Source organism: Gasterosteus aculeatus, chromosome 1 (genome assembly GCF_964276395.1).
Source record: "Gasterosteus aculeatus chromosome 1, fGasAcu3.hap1.1, whole genome shotgun sequence".
In the NCBI taxonomy this organism is placed as follows: Eukaryota; Metazoa; Chordata; class Actinopteri; order Perciformes; family Gasterosteidae; genus Gasterosteus; species Gasterosteus aculeatus.
Window position 1 is genome coordinate 20,832,599 of NC_135688.1, and position 18,009 is coordinate 20,850,607.

General features: G+C 42.2%; 1 protein-coding gene across 24 annotated transcripts in view; it reads left to right on the forward strand.

Annotated features, from left to right (window-relative positions):
* myo18ab (myosin XVIIIA b) overlaps positions 1-18,009 on the forward strand; it is a 104,957-nt gene that overhangs the window by 80,011 nt on the left and 6,937 nt on the right. For 16 of the 24 annotated variants that reach the window (XM_040194098.2, XM_078098728.1, XM_078098705.1 and 13 more), the window contains 7 exons: positions 185-298; positions 4,741-4,857; positions 6,247-6,330; positions 9,123-9,260; positions 11,486-11,671; positions 11,809-11,948; positions 13,349-13,393. In XM_040194098.2, coding sequence (XP_040050032.2) covers positions 185-298; positions 4,741-4,857; positions 6,247-6,330; positions 9,123-9,260; positions 11,486-11,671; positions 11,809-11,948; positions 13,349-13,393 — 824 coding nt within the window. The remainder of the gene's footprint in view (positions 1-184; positions 299-4,740; positions 4,858-6,246; positions 6,331-9,122; positions 9,261-11,485; positions 11,672-11,808; positions 11,949-13,348; positions 13,394-18,009) is intronic. The other 8 variants (XM_078098733.1, XM_078098774.1, XM_078098764.1 and 5 more) reach the window with 1 other exon arrangement.

An 18,009-nucleotide genomic window follows, 5' to 3' on the forward strand; every position in this document is an offset into this window, starting at 1 on the left:
CACACGCTACAAAGGTGAGTACATCAGAGTAGATTTGCCAACCTGCATATACACAGTTATGTTGTATTACAATCCCTCCTGCAACACTATGGACCAGAATCAATGCATAGTGTGTTTAAGAGACTGTTTCTCTGGAGTTTGGTTACTAAACTAATACATTTCCATTCACTTATGTCCGTTTAAGCTGGAGGAGTCTGAGTTCACCTGCGCTGCTGCAGTTAAAGCTCGTAAATCCATGGAGGTGGAGATTGAGGATCTACACGTTCAAATGGAGGACATCTCCAAAACAAAACAGGCGGTCAGTACAGATCTCTGAGTTCTTAACTCAACTTAATTTTCTGCCTTTATATTAACATACAATTCAGTTTTTCAGTTATTACCTCTTAAGATTGTTTTCTTCTTTGTATCTCAGCCTCTTTTTGACCTTCATTTTTTTTGTTATGTTGCAGTCTGCCATGACTTTGCTCGCTTTAGGTCTTGTTCCCATAGCATTCTTGTTTCAGGTGTTGGTCAAACGGCCTTCTTTCCTACTTCTTCTTGCGTTTGTCCCACCGTTAATTTAGCCTCAGCCTTACTGTATTTAATCTCTCTCGAGCAGCACTTACTGAATGTGACTGAAAAGTTTGGCTTTAGGAAGGTGAATATCATTTCCACAGTGATGTGAAGGGTAAAAATAATTGAGTTGACACAGCTGCAGGTCAGCAGGAATGGAGGGAGGAGACTGTTCCCTCAGTTTCATTTGTTTGTAATTTATTTCTTGTACCCGCTAACGGAAAGATGTAGCACAATAGGATGTGTAGGTGCGCATACTGAAAATGTTACTGTCAGCTCTTCGAGTTTTCAAATCAACTGGGGAGGAATTGGACTGGATTTTCCACAAGATAATTATAGACCATTTTTAGTTTTTACCTACAACCAAAAAGTCAGATCATGTATTTAATATATGAAAAACAATACCTTAACCCAGCGATTCCCAAAGTGTGGGCCGCGAAGGTACTGCAGGTGGGCCGCGAGAGGTCATTTACAATAAATAAATAAATAAAAAGTTTTTAATTTTCAATTTTGAAAAGTTTGAAATTAATATAAAATGTGTATAAAATATATGTATGATGCGGCACATTAGTTATGTGAAACATTAATTGATGAAGCACAAACAATTTAAACGAACAGATTGGTTAATCGGTTGATCCATACTGGTTGTACACGGCGCTCAAGGCGCTCTGCCAAACATGACAAAGCTCGGTCTACGACGGCGAGATGCTGAGCGGCGCTCAAGCGCGTGAGATATGGAGCCTGTTTCAGGGCGCGTCGGAGAAACAAAGCTGTCGTTCTCGCGGAGCACTTCATGAGATTAAAGAGCGAGAGACGGTGCCCTTTTCTCTACAGTAGCTGAACCATCCTAACGGGGAAATAAGTTATTCTAAAAGCAGCCAAAGATTTAAGGCGTGGATGGCGAGGGGGGCGGAGGGAGCGGACGCACCTCACAGCATCGATCGGACCCTGAAAGCACCGTCTCCAGCGCGAGCAGAGATTCTCCTCGCGAGCAAAGAAGTTCACGTTTCGCAAGCGAGCAAATAACTCGCGCGAGACGGACTTTTGCTGGCGGATGTTTGATTTACGCGCGCATCAACCTGATTTGCGCTCTCGAATTTTGACAGTGATTTGCGCTGATAGACTGCAGTATCTTATGCGCCTTTATTGTGCGGAAAACACGGCACATGAGCTCCGGAGAAAATGGTATACAAAACATTCATTGTCGGTTAATACATTTTTAATCGGTTAAATTCTTAAGGTCATTTAATCATCCCTAGTTTAGGTTTTGATCGGAGTTGTGATTAAAGGTTTGGGTGGGCCGCAAAAGATTTTCAGATTTCAAAGTGGGCCGCGGCATTCTTGAGTTTGGGAACCGCTGCCTTAACCGATTTAAGCTGAAAACCACTTAGCATTGTTGTTGACATTTTAATGCAACAACAACCTTTCCTGTGGCCAGACCACTCAAAGTATTTATATTCTAATAATTGTTCCATTAGTGTGTATTGTGACTGCATTGAAACATTGTACATTGTAATACAGTTTGCTATTTGTGACTGATGGTACAGAGGAGCATTACCTTTGAATTGCTCATGGTTTAGTCCTTTTACAGCACTCTTACCAATCATAGTCATGAGAAAGGTCAACATGCTAGCAATGAGGAAAGGCAAGTTAAAGGGTAACGGCAATCATGAAAGGAACATTTAAAAAGAATGATGTTGCTAAATGTTGAACTATCGTAGACCTAACTATCATAAAAGCATAATGAAATTATCAAGTTAGCTAGCTAGTAAGTTAGTTAAGCCAGCCGTTTAGTGAGTGAAATTAACAACTTAATGCTCCATCTACACACTCTGGTCTCAATCATGTTGCAATGAGGAATTAACCTAACCGAAGTCCACAGGACGTGGAGAAAAGGCCTGTGCTGTGCTTCTCACTAGTTTCCCATTTCCATCCCAATAAAACCGGGGAGGATAAGGCAGGGTTCTGGTTTGGAAACTTGAGGCCCAACACCATAACTAGAGTCCGGTTAAAACGAGTCACGTGCACTCCGTGGTACTCCGCGGGTCTGACACTGCAGGACAAAAAACGAAAACATGCAAACTGGTGAGCTACGACATTCAACGGCACCTGAGACCAGCCTGGGTACTGGGACGGACTGACGACAAGCCTGGCAACTCAGGAGCCTTTATGCCCGTCACGGTGATCCCCGGAATGAGCCACAGCTGAGCTATTGAGAGAGGGGCGGGACCGAAGGCGGAACACAGGTGTGGAAACTCTAGGTGACAAAAAACAACAAAACAAAAGCACAGACGGGGGAAAAAAACACATAAGCAGATAAGGACCTGAACAGTTAATGATGCCGTTTGTTCTTTGTTTGAGGCTGTTTATAGGTTAAGCCTGGCATGGCTTCATCTTGGCCATCATTCTGGTTTTATATAATTCTGTAGAAAAGTTTTCCTCCCAAATGCATGGCCCATGTAGTTGAAGGTGAAATGGATAATATAAACGTAAAACCCACGTTTTTTTTTTTAAATGGTGTCTTTGAGGACGACCTCTGCCGCAAACATCCAGCCCTCTGGGGAAGTAAAAGGCTGCTAGAATGACAGAAATGATTATTAGGTAATTATTTTTTGTACAGCCTCAGCCACATGCATTGCTATTCAACCAAGATCAAAATTATGCAAATATTTCTTTCAGATGGTTTGCTGTTTTTACCAAGAGTAGAGCAATGTAATTGGGTTGAGATTGCGCTGCCTATTGATAAATGTTTTAAATGTATGTAAGGGTTGCTTTTGACTGTAGATTTTTTCCGTAGTGTCCGTCCCAAAATGTTCCACACAGTGCAGAGTCTGAGCTGCTTTCAAAGTTTGTATTAGTACTCCAACTGGGAATTTAAAAGAGAAAGTGTCATATGTAAATAAACTTGCCCCAGATTCCGTGGATATTTTTAGTTACCAAAGTCCACCACGTCTCAGCAGTGGGAGTTTGAATAAAAATACACGAGGAATGTCTATATCTGTCTATACCTAATTATCCAAATACTTATTTAGAATCAGCCTTTCGATTCTGTAAATTGAGTAAATTTTTCTTAATTAGATCGATGCTGTGTGAGTTCAACCTGTCCTTGACTACTCGCTATCTGAGATGCAGATCATCTCAGTCACTACAGAAGTGGGATTACTTCAGCACAGTCCCTCCCCTCAGCTGAGGGTACAAAGCAGTTGCTATAAGCTTTTAGCCTCTAATTGGATATCTTGGTTATGACCCGTGCTTAAGATAAGCCCTGTGGGGCCTTGTAATAAAAGGGGTGTTTTAGGAGCTAATGGAGCTGTCCTCACAGAAAAAGCTCTGCTGTGCATAGACTGGCCCACATAGCAAGTCAAAGCACAACTCCAGGCTAGAACTATGATTTATAACTACTTACAAAGATAATCAAAGGAATACACCATTGTTCCTGAAAAATTATCCCTACACGTTTATAGATGACCTACAATCAACATATAAAATATAACTGTGTCAAGAAGCTGTAATTTGGGTAATGTATGTAATGTATATGCATTATATGCTTTATAATTTATATATAAACATAGAAAATAACTAAATGTAATGCCATCTAAAAGGAATGGCCCAAACTGTTAACAAAAAAAAAAAAATGTCTTAGTTCCGACATAGTCACAATGCCTTGAGTTTTACATGTTTCCATGATGGAAATGTTTACAACGTTTATTGAAGTAATAAATCGTAAGAGTCATTTTCATAGACTTCTTTAGGACCAGAGAAGTCGCCCCCTGGTGGATATTATAGGACGCTGCTTTTCTGCTGCTATTCAACTGAGAAATGGGATTCGTTCATAGTGATGACTGTGACTACATTGAGTAAATGTTGTGAGAGCTTTTGGCCTTCTCACTGCAATGTGTGTGTTCTTTGTCCTTGATGTTTGCTAATACTCACTTATTTATTGACGAGCCGCTCTTGTTTGCTGGAAGGCTGTGGTAAAGGGTATTGTTCTCTACTAAAAGCTTTTTTTAACAGGCGTTGTGATCCTTTTCACAATCGTCTGTGGGATTTAACTTATATTAGTTTATTACAGAGCTTCACCGGTGAGATGCCTATCCCTTTGTTTATGGCCTCTTAGGGTCTAATTTTGTCCCACACAGATGGGTTGATGTATTTATGGATCTATTTGATTTTCTCGATGGCGTTCAGCTGGAGGAGCAGCTGAGTCGTCTGCAAAGAGAGAAGAATGACCTCCAGTCCAGGATGGAGGAGGACCAGGAAGACCTGAACGAGCTGATGAAGAAGCATAAGGCTGCTGTGTCTCAGGTGGGCTGTTCTCCTTGTACATTGTACAACATTGTCACCTGGAATTTGGAGCCAATTAGCCAATTAATTTATCCATTTCTTTAGGCAGCATTAATCTTTGAATAATTGATTAACCACATTTTAAAGGGAAATTATGAAAAGGAATTTTGATTACAAAACTCCTTTTGGAAAAGGCTCAAACCACAGACCGTGATTAGCTAATTAAGATCCAGACGCACAAGCTATAAAGCATCATGAAATTAAGGTGTAAGTGCCTTGCCCAATGGCACATCAAAGAGGAATTGCGCAGCTGGGGTTCAATCCGCCCATCCTAAATGAAAAAGGACCCTGCTCTACAACTGAGCCAGAGTCAAACCGGGTGTAGTATGAAAAAACTAAATTGGTGAATCATTTACTTACTCAAAACAAGCATTTTGGATTAGAGTCAAATTGTTCCTTCAATTCAAGTGAAGTAATCACTTATCAATGTCTCATACGTGTTCATGCATTTGCTCCCTCAAACATGTGCAGAATATATATCTCGGCACATCCATACAATATGTCACTGAACAGAACTTTCAAGTGATTCGCAAAACCAACCAGTACCGTATTTACCAGTTACACAGCTGATACTGTGTCAGCAATAAAGTCGAATCATCCATCATGTAACAAAGAAACCATATCGATGCCAGTCAATGGGCTCCATGCACGTTGTCTAAATGTTTTTGAAAGCAAAGATTTGCCCATTTCCCTAACACTTCCCTAACACACACAGGTTCCACAAAGCATGTCAAAAACGTCCCACGTTATTTTTAAAAAGCTCAAATCCCTGTATCTAGCTTGCATCAAATGGATTAGTGGCGTTTATCTCCGCTAATTGAGACATTTTTGAAAAGCGGTGGTGTTCGGCTAGTTTGCATTAGTGTTAATGTAGCAAGTGTAGTAAAAAGTGCTTCCTTTTCATTGCTGATGGAATGACGAGTGATCTGCTCCCACTGGCTCCAAATGAATTCATCCTTCCTGTCTAAACTGAAGCAGATGAATTCCCTGTGGGAGTGGCTGTAGCAGAATGCTTCATCTAATGTGGAGAAGTCCTCAAATATTTCACTCAGATCACCTTGAAAGGAGATTCATTGATCGGCTTTCACCAGACTAGAAGAAGGTTCAAAATATATATTTTTAAATCATACAATGTGATTTCCTGGATTTGTTTTAGATTACAGACTCCCACATGCTAAGTGTGAAAACCTGCAAAATTGGCGGTGTATCAAATACTTGTTTTCCCCACTCTATAGTCAACATACTGTATAATTAATATGCTTCTGAGGAATAATAGACATGTTTAATTACCACCTAATGTATTATGTTGCTCACTGACTCTGCTCCTCTCATGTGTTTTTGTGGTTCCAGTCGGCACAGAACCTGGCTCAGATCAGTGACCTACAAGCCCAGCTGGAGGAGACCCTCAAGGAGAGGCAGGAGGTTCAGGAAAAGGTAGATGCTGGTTCACTGCTCTCAGCATGCCACTGACCAGGACATCCAGTTAGCATGTATATTCCTCCCAAAACCAAATCAAAGGCAGAGAGAGATGTGATGGTTAGAACACAGTCAGCTTTAAAAAGTAACCAGACCAGGGTAGATGACCAGCAAGCCGAGTGAACTGTAATCCTGCCCTGAAGTCATTTCACACAGACATGTTGGGCACAGTAACCAAATAGCCTTTTATAACTTTATTCTATTAAAATGCGACCGAGCTATATGGTGTATAGCTCGGCCGCTTATCAAACTAAACGGACCACCAAAACAACCGGCTGTAAAAGGGGGGATATTCGACTGAAAGTGTTGTTTGAAATTTGGAATTATGGTATTTGTGCTCTTTAGTGATGGGGTGGAAACGGTAATGAGGACTGCCAGAAAGCCGTCAAATCAGTTACTTATCAAGACTAAGTCAGCTGGCCGTAGTTCCCTTTGGTCTCCTGAGAAGAGGAACTCCTGTGTGGGAGGAAGGTGATGGAGACCGATCCAGATCGTTTCCACAAGCCTCCCACACCTCACTGAGATCTATCTCATACAGAAAAACGGGGGCGACTTTGGCTCAGTGGTCAAACGGGGTTGTCCTTTAATCAAGCGAAAAGTGGTTCGATCCCCGGCTCCACTACTCCATGCCGATGGGTCCTTGGGCAAGACACTGTCTTAAATGGCTCCAAACTGTGCTGCATGGCAGGTGTCAGCTTCCAGGGTAGCTCTCATCACGGTGGGAATAGCTGAATGATGATATCTATGGTTCAAGGACTGGATCATCCAGTACAGTCATTTATCAGTCAACTCCTCCTTGCATGATCAGATGATCACAGTCCCTGACTAATTTACCAGAATTTTGGATACTTTTAATCAAAGACTTGCCTCGCTGAACCAGGATCACAAGAGAGATTTGAAGAGGTTCGAGGAGAGGACTGCTTTGTTTTACGTGACATGTTTGAGCTTGTATTACCTTGGAAAGCCACATTTTGGCTGATTCCTAATCCATAAAGGTACAGATCTGCTACCTTTCTGCAATGATAATAGACTAGCTATTGACCGATACGTATTATTTATTTTTCCAAAATATCTGGTCTTAAGTTATGCTACTTTGAGTTTAATAGTGGAGGTCCCCCCTGATGCAGAGTAGCTTTCTCTGCTATGGTGTCCAGAGAAGAACTGCATGTTCAAACTTCAAAGCATGAATGTGCAGTGCTGCATGAGCCTCCTGCCTTTGCAATTGCACTTGTCTCTGGCATGAATGACACATTGATGTAATTGATGTGTCATTCATGCCAGATAGGAACTGATACACAAATGGCCAACAGTACACACACAGTATAATAATGCTGATCGTGCTACTGCTGTCATCCTCGTAATGGACAGCTACAGCTGCAGGAATCTTTTTGTCCATCCGACCGCAGCTGTCCCTGACAAGTCAAAGATTTGATTAGACCCGCCCCCATTGTCTTCTTTGTCAGCTTTTCCCCATAGCAGTTATTTGAGGCTTATGGACTGATCACCAATAATATGCCAAATACAAACAAAGTTTCAAATATGGTTGTGGATTTCCGGAGGAACAGAGCCCCACTTTCCCCCATTACCCTGTGTGACTCCCCCGTTACTATTGTGGATTCCTTCCGTTTCCTGGGCTCCATCATCACCCAGGACCTCAAGTGGGAGCTGAACATCAGCTCCATCACCAAGACGGCTCAGCAGAGGTTGTTCTTCCTGAGGCAGCTGAAGAAATTCAACCTGCCAAAGACAATGGTGGTCCACTTCTACACGGCCATCATCGAGTCCATCCTCTGCTCCTCCATCACCGTCTGGTACGCTGCAGCCACAGCCAAGGACAAGGGCAGGCTGCAGCGTGTCATCCGCTCTGCAGAGAGGGTGATCGGCTGCAATCTGCCCCAGACAAAACCTGTTTGTGCCCCTTCCATCTGGCAGGAGGCTGAGGTCCATCAGGACTAAGACCTCCCGCCACTTCAACAGTTTCTTCCTGTCGGCAGTCGGGCTCATCAACAGAGCCCGGTCCCCCACTGACTGACTCTGACATTCCACCGGTCACTTTCTTTCATACTGCACATGTCACTTTACTGTCATTTTTCACTCGTCACTTTGTCGTCACTTTGTCATCACTCGTCACTTTGTCCCTTGTTCGCTAGTGCACTTTATTTTTTAATATTTTTTTACCTTTTAAATATTTTTAACTTTATTCTCTTATTTTATACTAACCCATAGCCTGATTCTACTAGCCCATAGCATTAGCATTTCATTTTATTTTATTACATTACATTACTTGTACACTGCTGTCTTGTTATCTATAGTTACACGGTCTACTGTCACGCACCAACCGCCAAGTCAAATTCCTTGTATGTATGACATATTTTTGCAATAAATGTTTCCTGATTCCTGATTCAAATTCATAATACTTAAAATGCTTCAAACCAAGACAACCTCTGAGCCTCTTAATGTTGCATCCAAGATCAGTTGGTCATAAGCTCAAGTCAATTGTATCACTATCTATTTGGAGTTCTGCATGACTGTGAAAGTGGTCAGGTGCTCCAAATGATGGCAGAGGTAACATATACAGACTGAAGGGTAGTGCATACAGGAAAGATCCTCCCCAAGTAGTGACTAATCTTTGTGATGAAAAGTTTTGTAAAAGAAAAATAGAGAAAGAAATGAGAGTTTTGTTTTTATTCTGGCCAATTGGTGGCACACACAAGTATAGTGACTAAAATATGTGTATGTCTGTGCCTTAGATACAAGCCCTGCAGAGCCAGCTGGAGTTCCAGGAGCAGTCCATGGTGGAGAAATCTCTCGTCAGCCGTCAGGAGGCCAAGATCCGTGAGCTGGAGACCAAACTGGAGTTTGAAAAGACTCAGGTCAAACGCTTGGAGGTGATTGCTTGAGACAGGCGGACGAGTGCTGGTGTTAGTACTGGCAACCATGTGAAGAGGTGGGAGGGTGAGATGTGCTGCTGGGGTCAAAGACGGAGAAAGGTCATAACATGCACATAAATGGAATGCGAAATGCATCTTCACAATATTTCAGACTTTGTCCTTTAGCATTTGTTGTTGTGTCATGTTCGAATGGTTTTCTGAGACAAAAAGCACAAGTGAACGCTAAAGGTTACCATCTGCACGCTGCCAGGGAGAAATTGTAATCCTCTCTCGCCCACTGATAAAACAACACACCGCTCAATTGTGCTGGTTCAGTTTTATAATTACTAGCTGTGCAGGTCCTCTCCTCTAGGCACACTCCCTCTGCTCCCTCTTTTTTTTCTGTGGGGAAGTGTCCAGAGTTGGAAAAACACATGCAGAGATGATGCCTTTCATGGCTTCTCACCAGCCTTAAAGGTTGCAGTAGGTGAATATTTCAGGTTGCCTGAGTAGTATTACTCATCAATGCTGGAGGTAGCTGAACTCAATCAATCCAGAGGTGTGAAGAAAGTGCTACACACACTCAGTATGTGAACTATCGAAGGGGTGGTGGCTAGTAGTAGCTATCTCCTCATCTACATTTTGTCATTGTACATCTGTAAGTTGGGGGAAAGTTTACATGGGTTTCAAAATGATTTACACATACACATTTAAAAAGTGTATGTATTCACCCCTTTACTGTTTAACCCCTAAGAAAGATCTGGTGTGACCAGTCGCCTTCACAAGTCACATTTGCAAGTCAGATAATTAGTAAACAGGGTCCATCTTTCTGCAATTTAATCTCAGTATGAATACACCTGTTCTGTGAAGGCCTCAGAGATTGTTAGAGAGCATTACTCCACAAACTGCATCATGAAGACCAAGGAGCTGACCAAACAGCTCAGGGATAAAGTTGTAGCTAAGTATGAAGCAGGGTTAGGTTATAAAAAAATATCACAAGCTATGAACTTTTCACAGAGCACCATAAAATCCATCAAAAAATGGAAAGAATATGGCACATCCAGCCAAGAGAAGGCTGAACAAAATGACATAATCACAGTACAAAATGGGAAAATGTCTTGAGGATTTGTTGTCTTTTAATGCTCACCTGCAGCAGCTTTGGTATCAGAACAGCAAAAGATGTTATGCTGCAGTACTGAAGTGTGAACTGGCCATTGGTCATTAAATATAATAGTATTTAGCCATCATAGCATCAGTTTTCTAGAATCACATCCAGTTTATTGCACACAAAATGAATTTGGCTTGGTGAAAACAGAGTACGTTAAAATAAAAATAAGAAGACATTATGACCACGATTTTAGTCAGGTCCCCATGGCATTTGCTGCAAACATTCATGGTCCATTCAGGACTAATTATAATAGCTTAGATGATCCCTTGACTTCTAATTAAGCACCGTCAGCCATGCAATTTTTTTTTTTCAGGTACCATTGAGACATGCCATCTGGTCCACGAATGTTAGTTTGATTATTAGATCAATGGTTATGGGTGATGAGAAGAATTATTAGTCTGGTTTCACGCAGGCTGTGCAATAACAGTCCAGGCCACAGTAGATTGGTTGAGATTGAGATATGTTGCCTTGCAGGGACAATAAGGCTAGTCATTTTAATTGAATAAAGCTGAATGAATGGATCAAGGCAGGTGGGTGCTTTAGGCAACTCTGTAGGTAAGAAGTTGTGAGTGTGCTTTAATATGAGGAGCATTAGGGAGCCAGGGGACAGGTAGGATAAGTAGAGGGACACAAGTCGTCTTTGGCTTGTTGAGGGACACAAGTCGTCTTTGGCTTGTTGAGGCCCAGACGTGCTGCTGCACTTTGGACCTTTGGCTTCAGCAGTCAGAGCAGCCCGCCGCTCAAAAGGAACCCGATCCCTCTGCCGGTACCTATAAAGTGCTATGCAACACGCTCAGTGAAAGGGAGTTGACCGTTCACAACTCAGATATTTTTAGCTGACTTTTTTGGAGAGAGCAAGGCTGAGCTAATGTACCAGAACCATATGCTAGCATGTGTGCTAGCACCTAGCAAGATGATGTCATGCTGTGGGCCAGCAAATGTTTAGCCGCCATTAACTTCTTTTGCCTGCCCCCCCAGTGTTGGCGCCGTGACTCATTCAAATGAAACCTTTTCAGACGCATATCTACACATAGAGTACCTTGTTGTTGAACCATCTCTCCGTACTGCTCCTCAGAGCCTCGTAGCTCGTCTTAAAGAGAACTTGGAGAAGCTGACAGAGGAACGAGACCAACGCAGTAGCAGCGAGAATCGAGAGAAGGAACAGAACAAACGTCTGCAGAGACAGATCCGCGACATCAAAGAAGAGACAGGTGAACTGGCCAAAAAGGAAGCCGAGGCCAGTCGCAAAAAACACGAGCTGGTGAGTTAACAATGCGACAACCTGCCAACAATTATAAAAGAGCAGGCAGCACACCTCGATGAGGGGAGCATGGGTAGGATCAATTGACAACAAATGTTCCTTGGTCCCTGCTGCACTGACTCTCGTCTCATTAACAGGAAATGGACATTGAGAGCTTGGAGGCTGCTAATCAGAGCCTGCAGGCAGACCTTAAGCTGGCCTTCAAAAGGATCGGTGACCTGCAGGCGGCCATCGAGGACGAGATGGAGAGTGACGACAATGAAGACCTGATCAACAGGTACAAACGTGGATACATCAGGATGGTTCTGCTGTCAGCTGAGTGAAGGTCAGCTGGATGTCACTGAACATATTTGGAAAACAAAAATATCACAGTTCTACAAATTCAAGTTTCCTAACTACCATTTTGTCGAGTTTTCAGCCATTCTCAACAGCTTCATCAGCAGGTTAATGACAATTTACCAGAAAATGATTATTCCTTTTCATTCATCATAATCTCTGATACAATCCAAAATTGGTTGGACAGTTTACTACATTTTCATGTCATTCCTGCAATTTCCATATTTTCTGCAATGCCACCCATTTTAGCACCCATTTTGGAAAGGCTTTGCTCTCAGAATTTTGCAGCATCTGACTGATCCAAAGATTACAAGGTATAGCTGCCTCTGCTCTACTCTCTAAGGAACATCCCACGTAACCACTCCTTAATTTATGGTCTCTTAGCTGTGTGAATGTTAAGCACTGATTGGCAGGTGGCACTGTGTATGTTAGCTCCTGTCATCAGTGTGTGAATGGGGGTGAATTATTACAAGAAGCGCTTTGAGTGGTCAGAAGATTAGAAAAGAGAAAGAAAGTCACAGTCCATTTACCTTCTGTTGAGGGAGAGTAGACTTGGCAGCTTTGTCAGCTCAAATGTCTCACAAGTCCTTGTTTAATTATTGTTTGCACTTTAGAATGTGCCCACAATTTTTAACTTTACTTCGATTCATTTCAAACATGTATTTCTATTTGAGCTGTTTTATATCCCTTCTGGTAGAGTAGCATTGGTCGCTGAGGAGGAAAGGATAAAAATAGTTCCACAGTGGCAGATCACACCCTGTAGATAAGCCTGTTATGTTGAACTGCTCACTTCATTAGAGTTGATTTGTTTTCACCCGTCATGTGTCATACTGCCATGGGACCAAAGACAAATTCTACCTTCCAATCAAATCCCTCCAGATACTGAATGTTGTGGTAATTTACTACTCTTTTGGCACCTTGAATGGCCTCCCCTCCTCAGAGCAACACTGGCCTTATATATATACAGCAGTCCTGCAGCTGACCTGTAGTCCAACTCCATTGAGGTAGCAAGTACCACTGTTTGGTACAGCAGCCGTAGACAGCTCTGTGACTCATTAGAACATGCTCTGGAAGGACATCTTCTCCTCTGAGGGCAAGGAACAACATCAAGAGTAGGTGGTTGATGTCCCTAAAAACCTGTGTACCGTACAGATAGGTAGTCATCAGAGCATCTGCCATTACACACACATTTGCAGAGATATGTAGAAGCATCATTCACATTTCATGTATTTATTTTGACTTGATTATTATTTCTGATTTTCTTATTTATTGTCTTTTTTTTTCTTTCTTTCTGTCTGGTCTTTTCTTTTTTGTCCCTCCACTCTTCATCATCACGACCAGTTTGCAAGACATGGTGACAAAGTATCAGAAAAGACAGAACAGAGCGTGAGGATCTTGAACTGTTTTTATGCACCACTGGAAATGATGCAGTATTCTACAGTCTTTGAACATTTAGTCAAGCCATCACTTTTTGTTGTCACGCTGTAGAGAAGATGATATATTTGAAGGGAAAATCTGCCCCTGATAGAAAATAGACATTTGGAACGCACCTGGAATTGCAATTTAAAAGTGACGTAATGTTGATTTTCCCTGGTTCCAGGTTTCAGTTTTCTGTGTCAGGCCATCAGAATCAAAGACCGATTGCAGATGCACACAGCCAACAATTCAAACAGAAGTCTTACGCAAGGATACAGGGCATCCAGGGAGAGATTTTCCTTTGATGTGTAAAGGCTGAGGGATAATGCATCATCAACAGTGCTCAGAGATTCCCCTGACCCCCAGTTTACGCCACCTCTTGATTGCACGGCCTCACATGCCGAGTTGCATGGCTACCACTGACAGTGTGTTGCTTAAGACCCAGCATGAAACAAGCCTGCCTCCTCAGATTCTCTGTGTGGTTAACCACTTTGCAAATCTTTGAATTGAAAGGCACAAATGTCCTGATCCCTCTGGTTCATCCCTGTGGAGGTCCAGATCATACTCACAGTTCTCCTTTTACATGGTAGGGGTGGGGGTCTACCGCCCCGGTCTCAGGGTGTCATGTCAGACACTGTTGTGTTGTGTTCAATCAGCAGCTGGTGTCAAGTCCGCCTCTTGGCCCCTGGGCCATCTTAATATTTCATCAGCCCATTCCAGGGCAGGATGTGACTGTAGCTCGGTCAGACCGCCCTCCTGACAGGAGAAAGAATGTCTGTGTTCCTCATCAATCTTTGACTCACCCTTGTTTAATAATGCAGAACCCTCAAATGTCTTACAAAAAGCTGTCTTGCTAACCAGGCGAGGAGCAGTGGGAACTTTTGCTTAAAAAAATCTGTTGGTCAAGGTTAGCGTAAAAAGTAACACCATGCCTATCGTAAATACATAACAGCTCTCCTTAGAATTATGTAACAAGCCTAGAAAAGGTTATTGTGCCGGAAAGGTTATTATGCCAAGTAACTTTTAATAACGGTGGCTTGATATCGTCATACTACTTTACTGGCTCTGACTGAATGATCAAACTTCCAGGTTCACCGTATCTGCTTTCACAAATGTGTGACTGTATTGTATTTACAGCCCAATTCAATTTGATCTTTGTAAAGCATTTTGTGGTGCGTCCTACAAACGGCCAACTGCTGTGGGACTGGATTTATTTTTTGCTGTGTCCAATGCTGGGCCAGCATATAATGTATAATATAATTGGTATAATAATTGTCACACTGTTAAATACAACACAGTTACTGTGTTCCATTTTCCTAATGTCACATAGTTAGGTCATAAATGTTTCTTCATGTTCATGATTAAGTTTTGACTTTCTTACTGATATCGTCCGTGACACTGTGATGAATTGGATCCCACCCCCACAGCCAACGCCCTTCTCATGAATATTTGAATATGGTGACTTTACGGCATCCGTATGGAAAAGAAGGGCCTGGAGCTCAATACCTTAATGTGGCCTTTCAACGTCAATGTGGGTCGGTTTAGTTGCTAAATGTTGTAATCCTCATCCTTCAAAACTCATCCTTAAAAGACCGTCCTGGTCTGGTAAAAACAGGGTCAATTAGTTTCCTTTGTGTATAGAAGGACATTACTGACATTACTGACATTACTCTCTAAAGACCTTTCTTTCTGGTGTTGGAATAATTTAAAATCTAAATACAGTTAGCACAGATAGTCGACTACACAATGGATGGCTTTTGTGGCTTCAGTTGGCTTTTAGTACAGCTAAAAAATGACTATTTGAATATTTGCAGTTCATATGACAAAAATGTCTGTGTTACCGCTTTGTGTGGGACTGTGTAGAGAGTTCTCATAACTTAGGTTTCCCTGGTGCCCTTGGAGACCATGTATATGCCCGTCTGTGCTCCAAAGCCACAGGGACTTCACAGGGCCAATACTTTCATATATTTGAGGCATAAACTGTGGTGTCCATAAGACTCAGGGACACAAAGGAGCAGAGCAGGGGATCCATAGAAGCTAATGATGAATGTAATAGTGTGTAACAGAGATGTACAACCAATGGCAGCAGAATGTCACAGACAATTAATGTCTCCTCAGCACTCACACTGTTTGTTTGCTTCCCCCAGGCTTTCAGCGGAGCTTAACTAATGGTATGGTGAGCTAGGACATAAATCGTAGTTGACACCATGTGTGAAGTGCGCAATTACCTTTTGCCTACAATCGTGGTTGTGTCTGCAGACTGGAGAGGTCTCTCTCTGTGTGTTGTTACTCGCTAACTGAGATAAAAGCAATAACGACACATAATCCTAAACAGTTTTTAATTAACTTATCTGCAAATTTCAAAATGTTTATACTGAAGATATCATCGATAGAATGTATTGTACAACGTCCTTGTAACAATTGAAGCTTGACGACTGTTTTTAGACCCCGTGTGTCAGCATCCTTCCTCTATGCATACAGAATGTCCTGCGCTCCGTTTGCCCTTCGTCCTCCATGACCATATTGTGGACGGAAAAAAGACGATCCCAGTCCACAACATAAAATCAATCCTGGCAGCAATTGGGATTCTTCCAAAACATACTAGTCACAACCATTTCAGGGAGAAAGTTTTGAATCACTGCGATTACAAAGTGAAAGAAAAAACTACTGCACTTACTCCCCCATTTTCGTTTTCCCATTTACTCAAGGTAGGTGTTCTTATTTTAAAATGAGTGTTAACAGTGAAGACAAAGGTTAAAAGACTCTTTGAAGAAGTGCTGACTCACCAAACTCTGACTTACACGCACACCCCTCCAACGCTCCAACCCCCTAATTAAAGAGGGTTGTATAATGAGACAAGTTTCTTCACCCCTCATTGACTGAGGTCTTTCTGAGAAGTCCATAGTGCCAAAGACAAATATACTGGGCTGATCTGTCTTCATAACAGTAGGCAGCAGCAAATCCCCAGATTGTCTAATAGTAGAGGCATGTTTTGCAAAGCTACAGCTTAAGAGTCTGTTGTCCGTCCTTCCTCCCATCTCTCTGTCCCAGTATTTCCATCCGTGAGTATTGTATTCCATTAAAGCCAGCAGACTATGCGTTTTGAGTTTACTGCGCAAGCCATTATTTGAAATCTCCTTTTTGGAATCCAGGAAGCAATTGTCTCTGGCTGCTAATGACTTTAGTTGTATGTGGCACTCGGCCTTTCAGAGCTCAGTGAGCTGTGGAAAAGAATGTTTTCCTCCTCTTCCTCAACTAGATGGGAGGCTTTCTGCAAGCGCTGCGGACCCACCCCTCTGAAGTCTTTGTAGGGCTAATAAGCTGGAACAACTTAATTTCACAGCACCACACAAGCACTGGGCTTTGACGGCACTTAATGAGTCTTGGGCTCTTTTCATCTGTGTCAAATCTTTTGACACGCCCTCTATTTCACTCATTCAGCGTGGTTACATGGATTCCAATAACTGGCTTAGTCGGACTGAAATCGAATTATCCGTTTCATGTAAACACCTTTGTCCGACTATGTGCGGTCCGACTACAATCCGACTAACACCCCTGGATAACTCGATCCGATCCAGTTGATAGTTCGACTATTGCTGCATGTAACGGTGAATCGGATGAGGAACTGGACTTTGCGTCTTTGCGCATGCTTAAGATCCCAACGGCGTCTTCTCTCCGTTATCAAATCAGCCAATAGCACCATTCGCATTCGCTGTACTCCTATTAACATCATGCACAAATAGTAGAGGGATGTAGCTTCACCTTGCTCTCCGTTCGCCATCTTTCTCGTAATGTTGATGTTGTTGTTGTTGGTAGTGGTGAAGCGGTCAAGCGGAAATGGCTGAATCACAACTAGTTGTAATGAAAACAGCGCCACCTATCGTATCAGATATGACATGCTTTCGGCCAATGATTCGATTTATTCACTGCCATGTATATTGGGATAATAGCACTTCCCCCGAAAGATAGCATAGTCCGACTAAGCAATGATTCCAATTATACCATCATGTAAACACACTGAGTGGTTCACAGTGGTTTGTGAATGTATAATGATAATTGAGAGGAGAAACCATGCAGTACCCAGCTGTGTACCAAATCATTCTGTCAAGAAGGGAAGTTATGAGTGTATATGTGCGTGTAGAAGTTAACCAGCAATAAGCCAAGCAAGATTTGTATCATTCAAGTGCTGCTGCCTTTCGACACACAGAGATCTGCACTGCTTTTAGATGTGTCCAATTCGACCTCTGAATGAATGTGTTGCTCTGCTAAAGCTTCACATAGGGACTGAGATAATCATTCCCCAATAACAAAAATATCAATACTGTGTCAACCAGTTTTTCATTTGAGTCCTGCCAACTCATGTTCGATAAAAGGCATCAAACATCACCACCAAAGTAATATCCTCAACAGATTTCTGAATGCAACGATGTAGGCACAAAACCTCAACACGGCTAAATAATGGCTTACACATATTGTTTTTTCAAAAGTCAGTAGGTTAGTGAATTGGACTTTTGAACTAGCACAGGATGTTGATTGTTTTGTAATGTAAAAGTGTCTCTAGTGGAGATCTCAGTGGTGTACTTTTA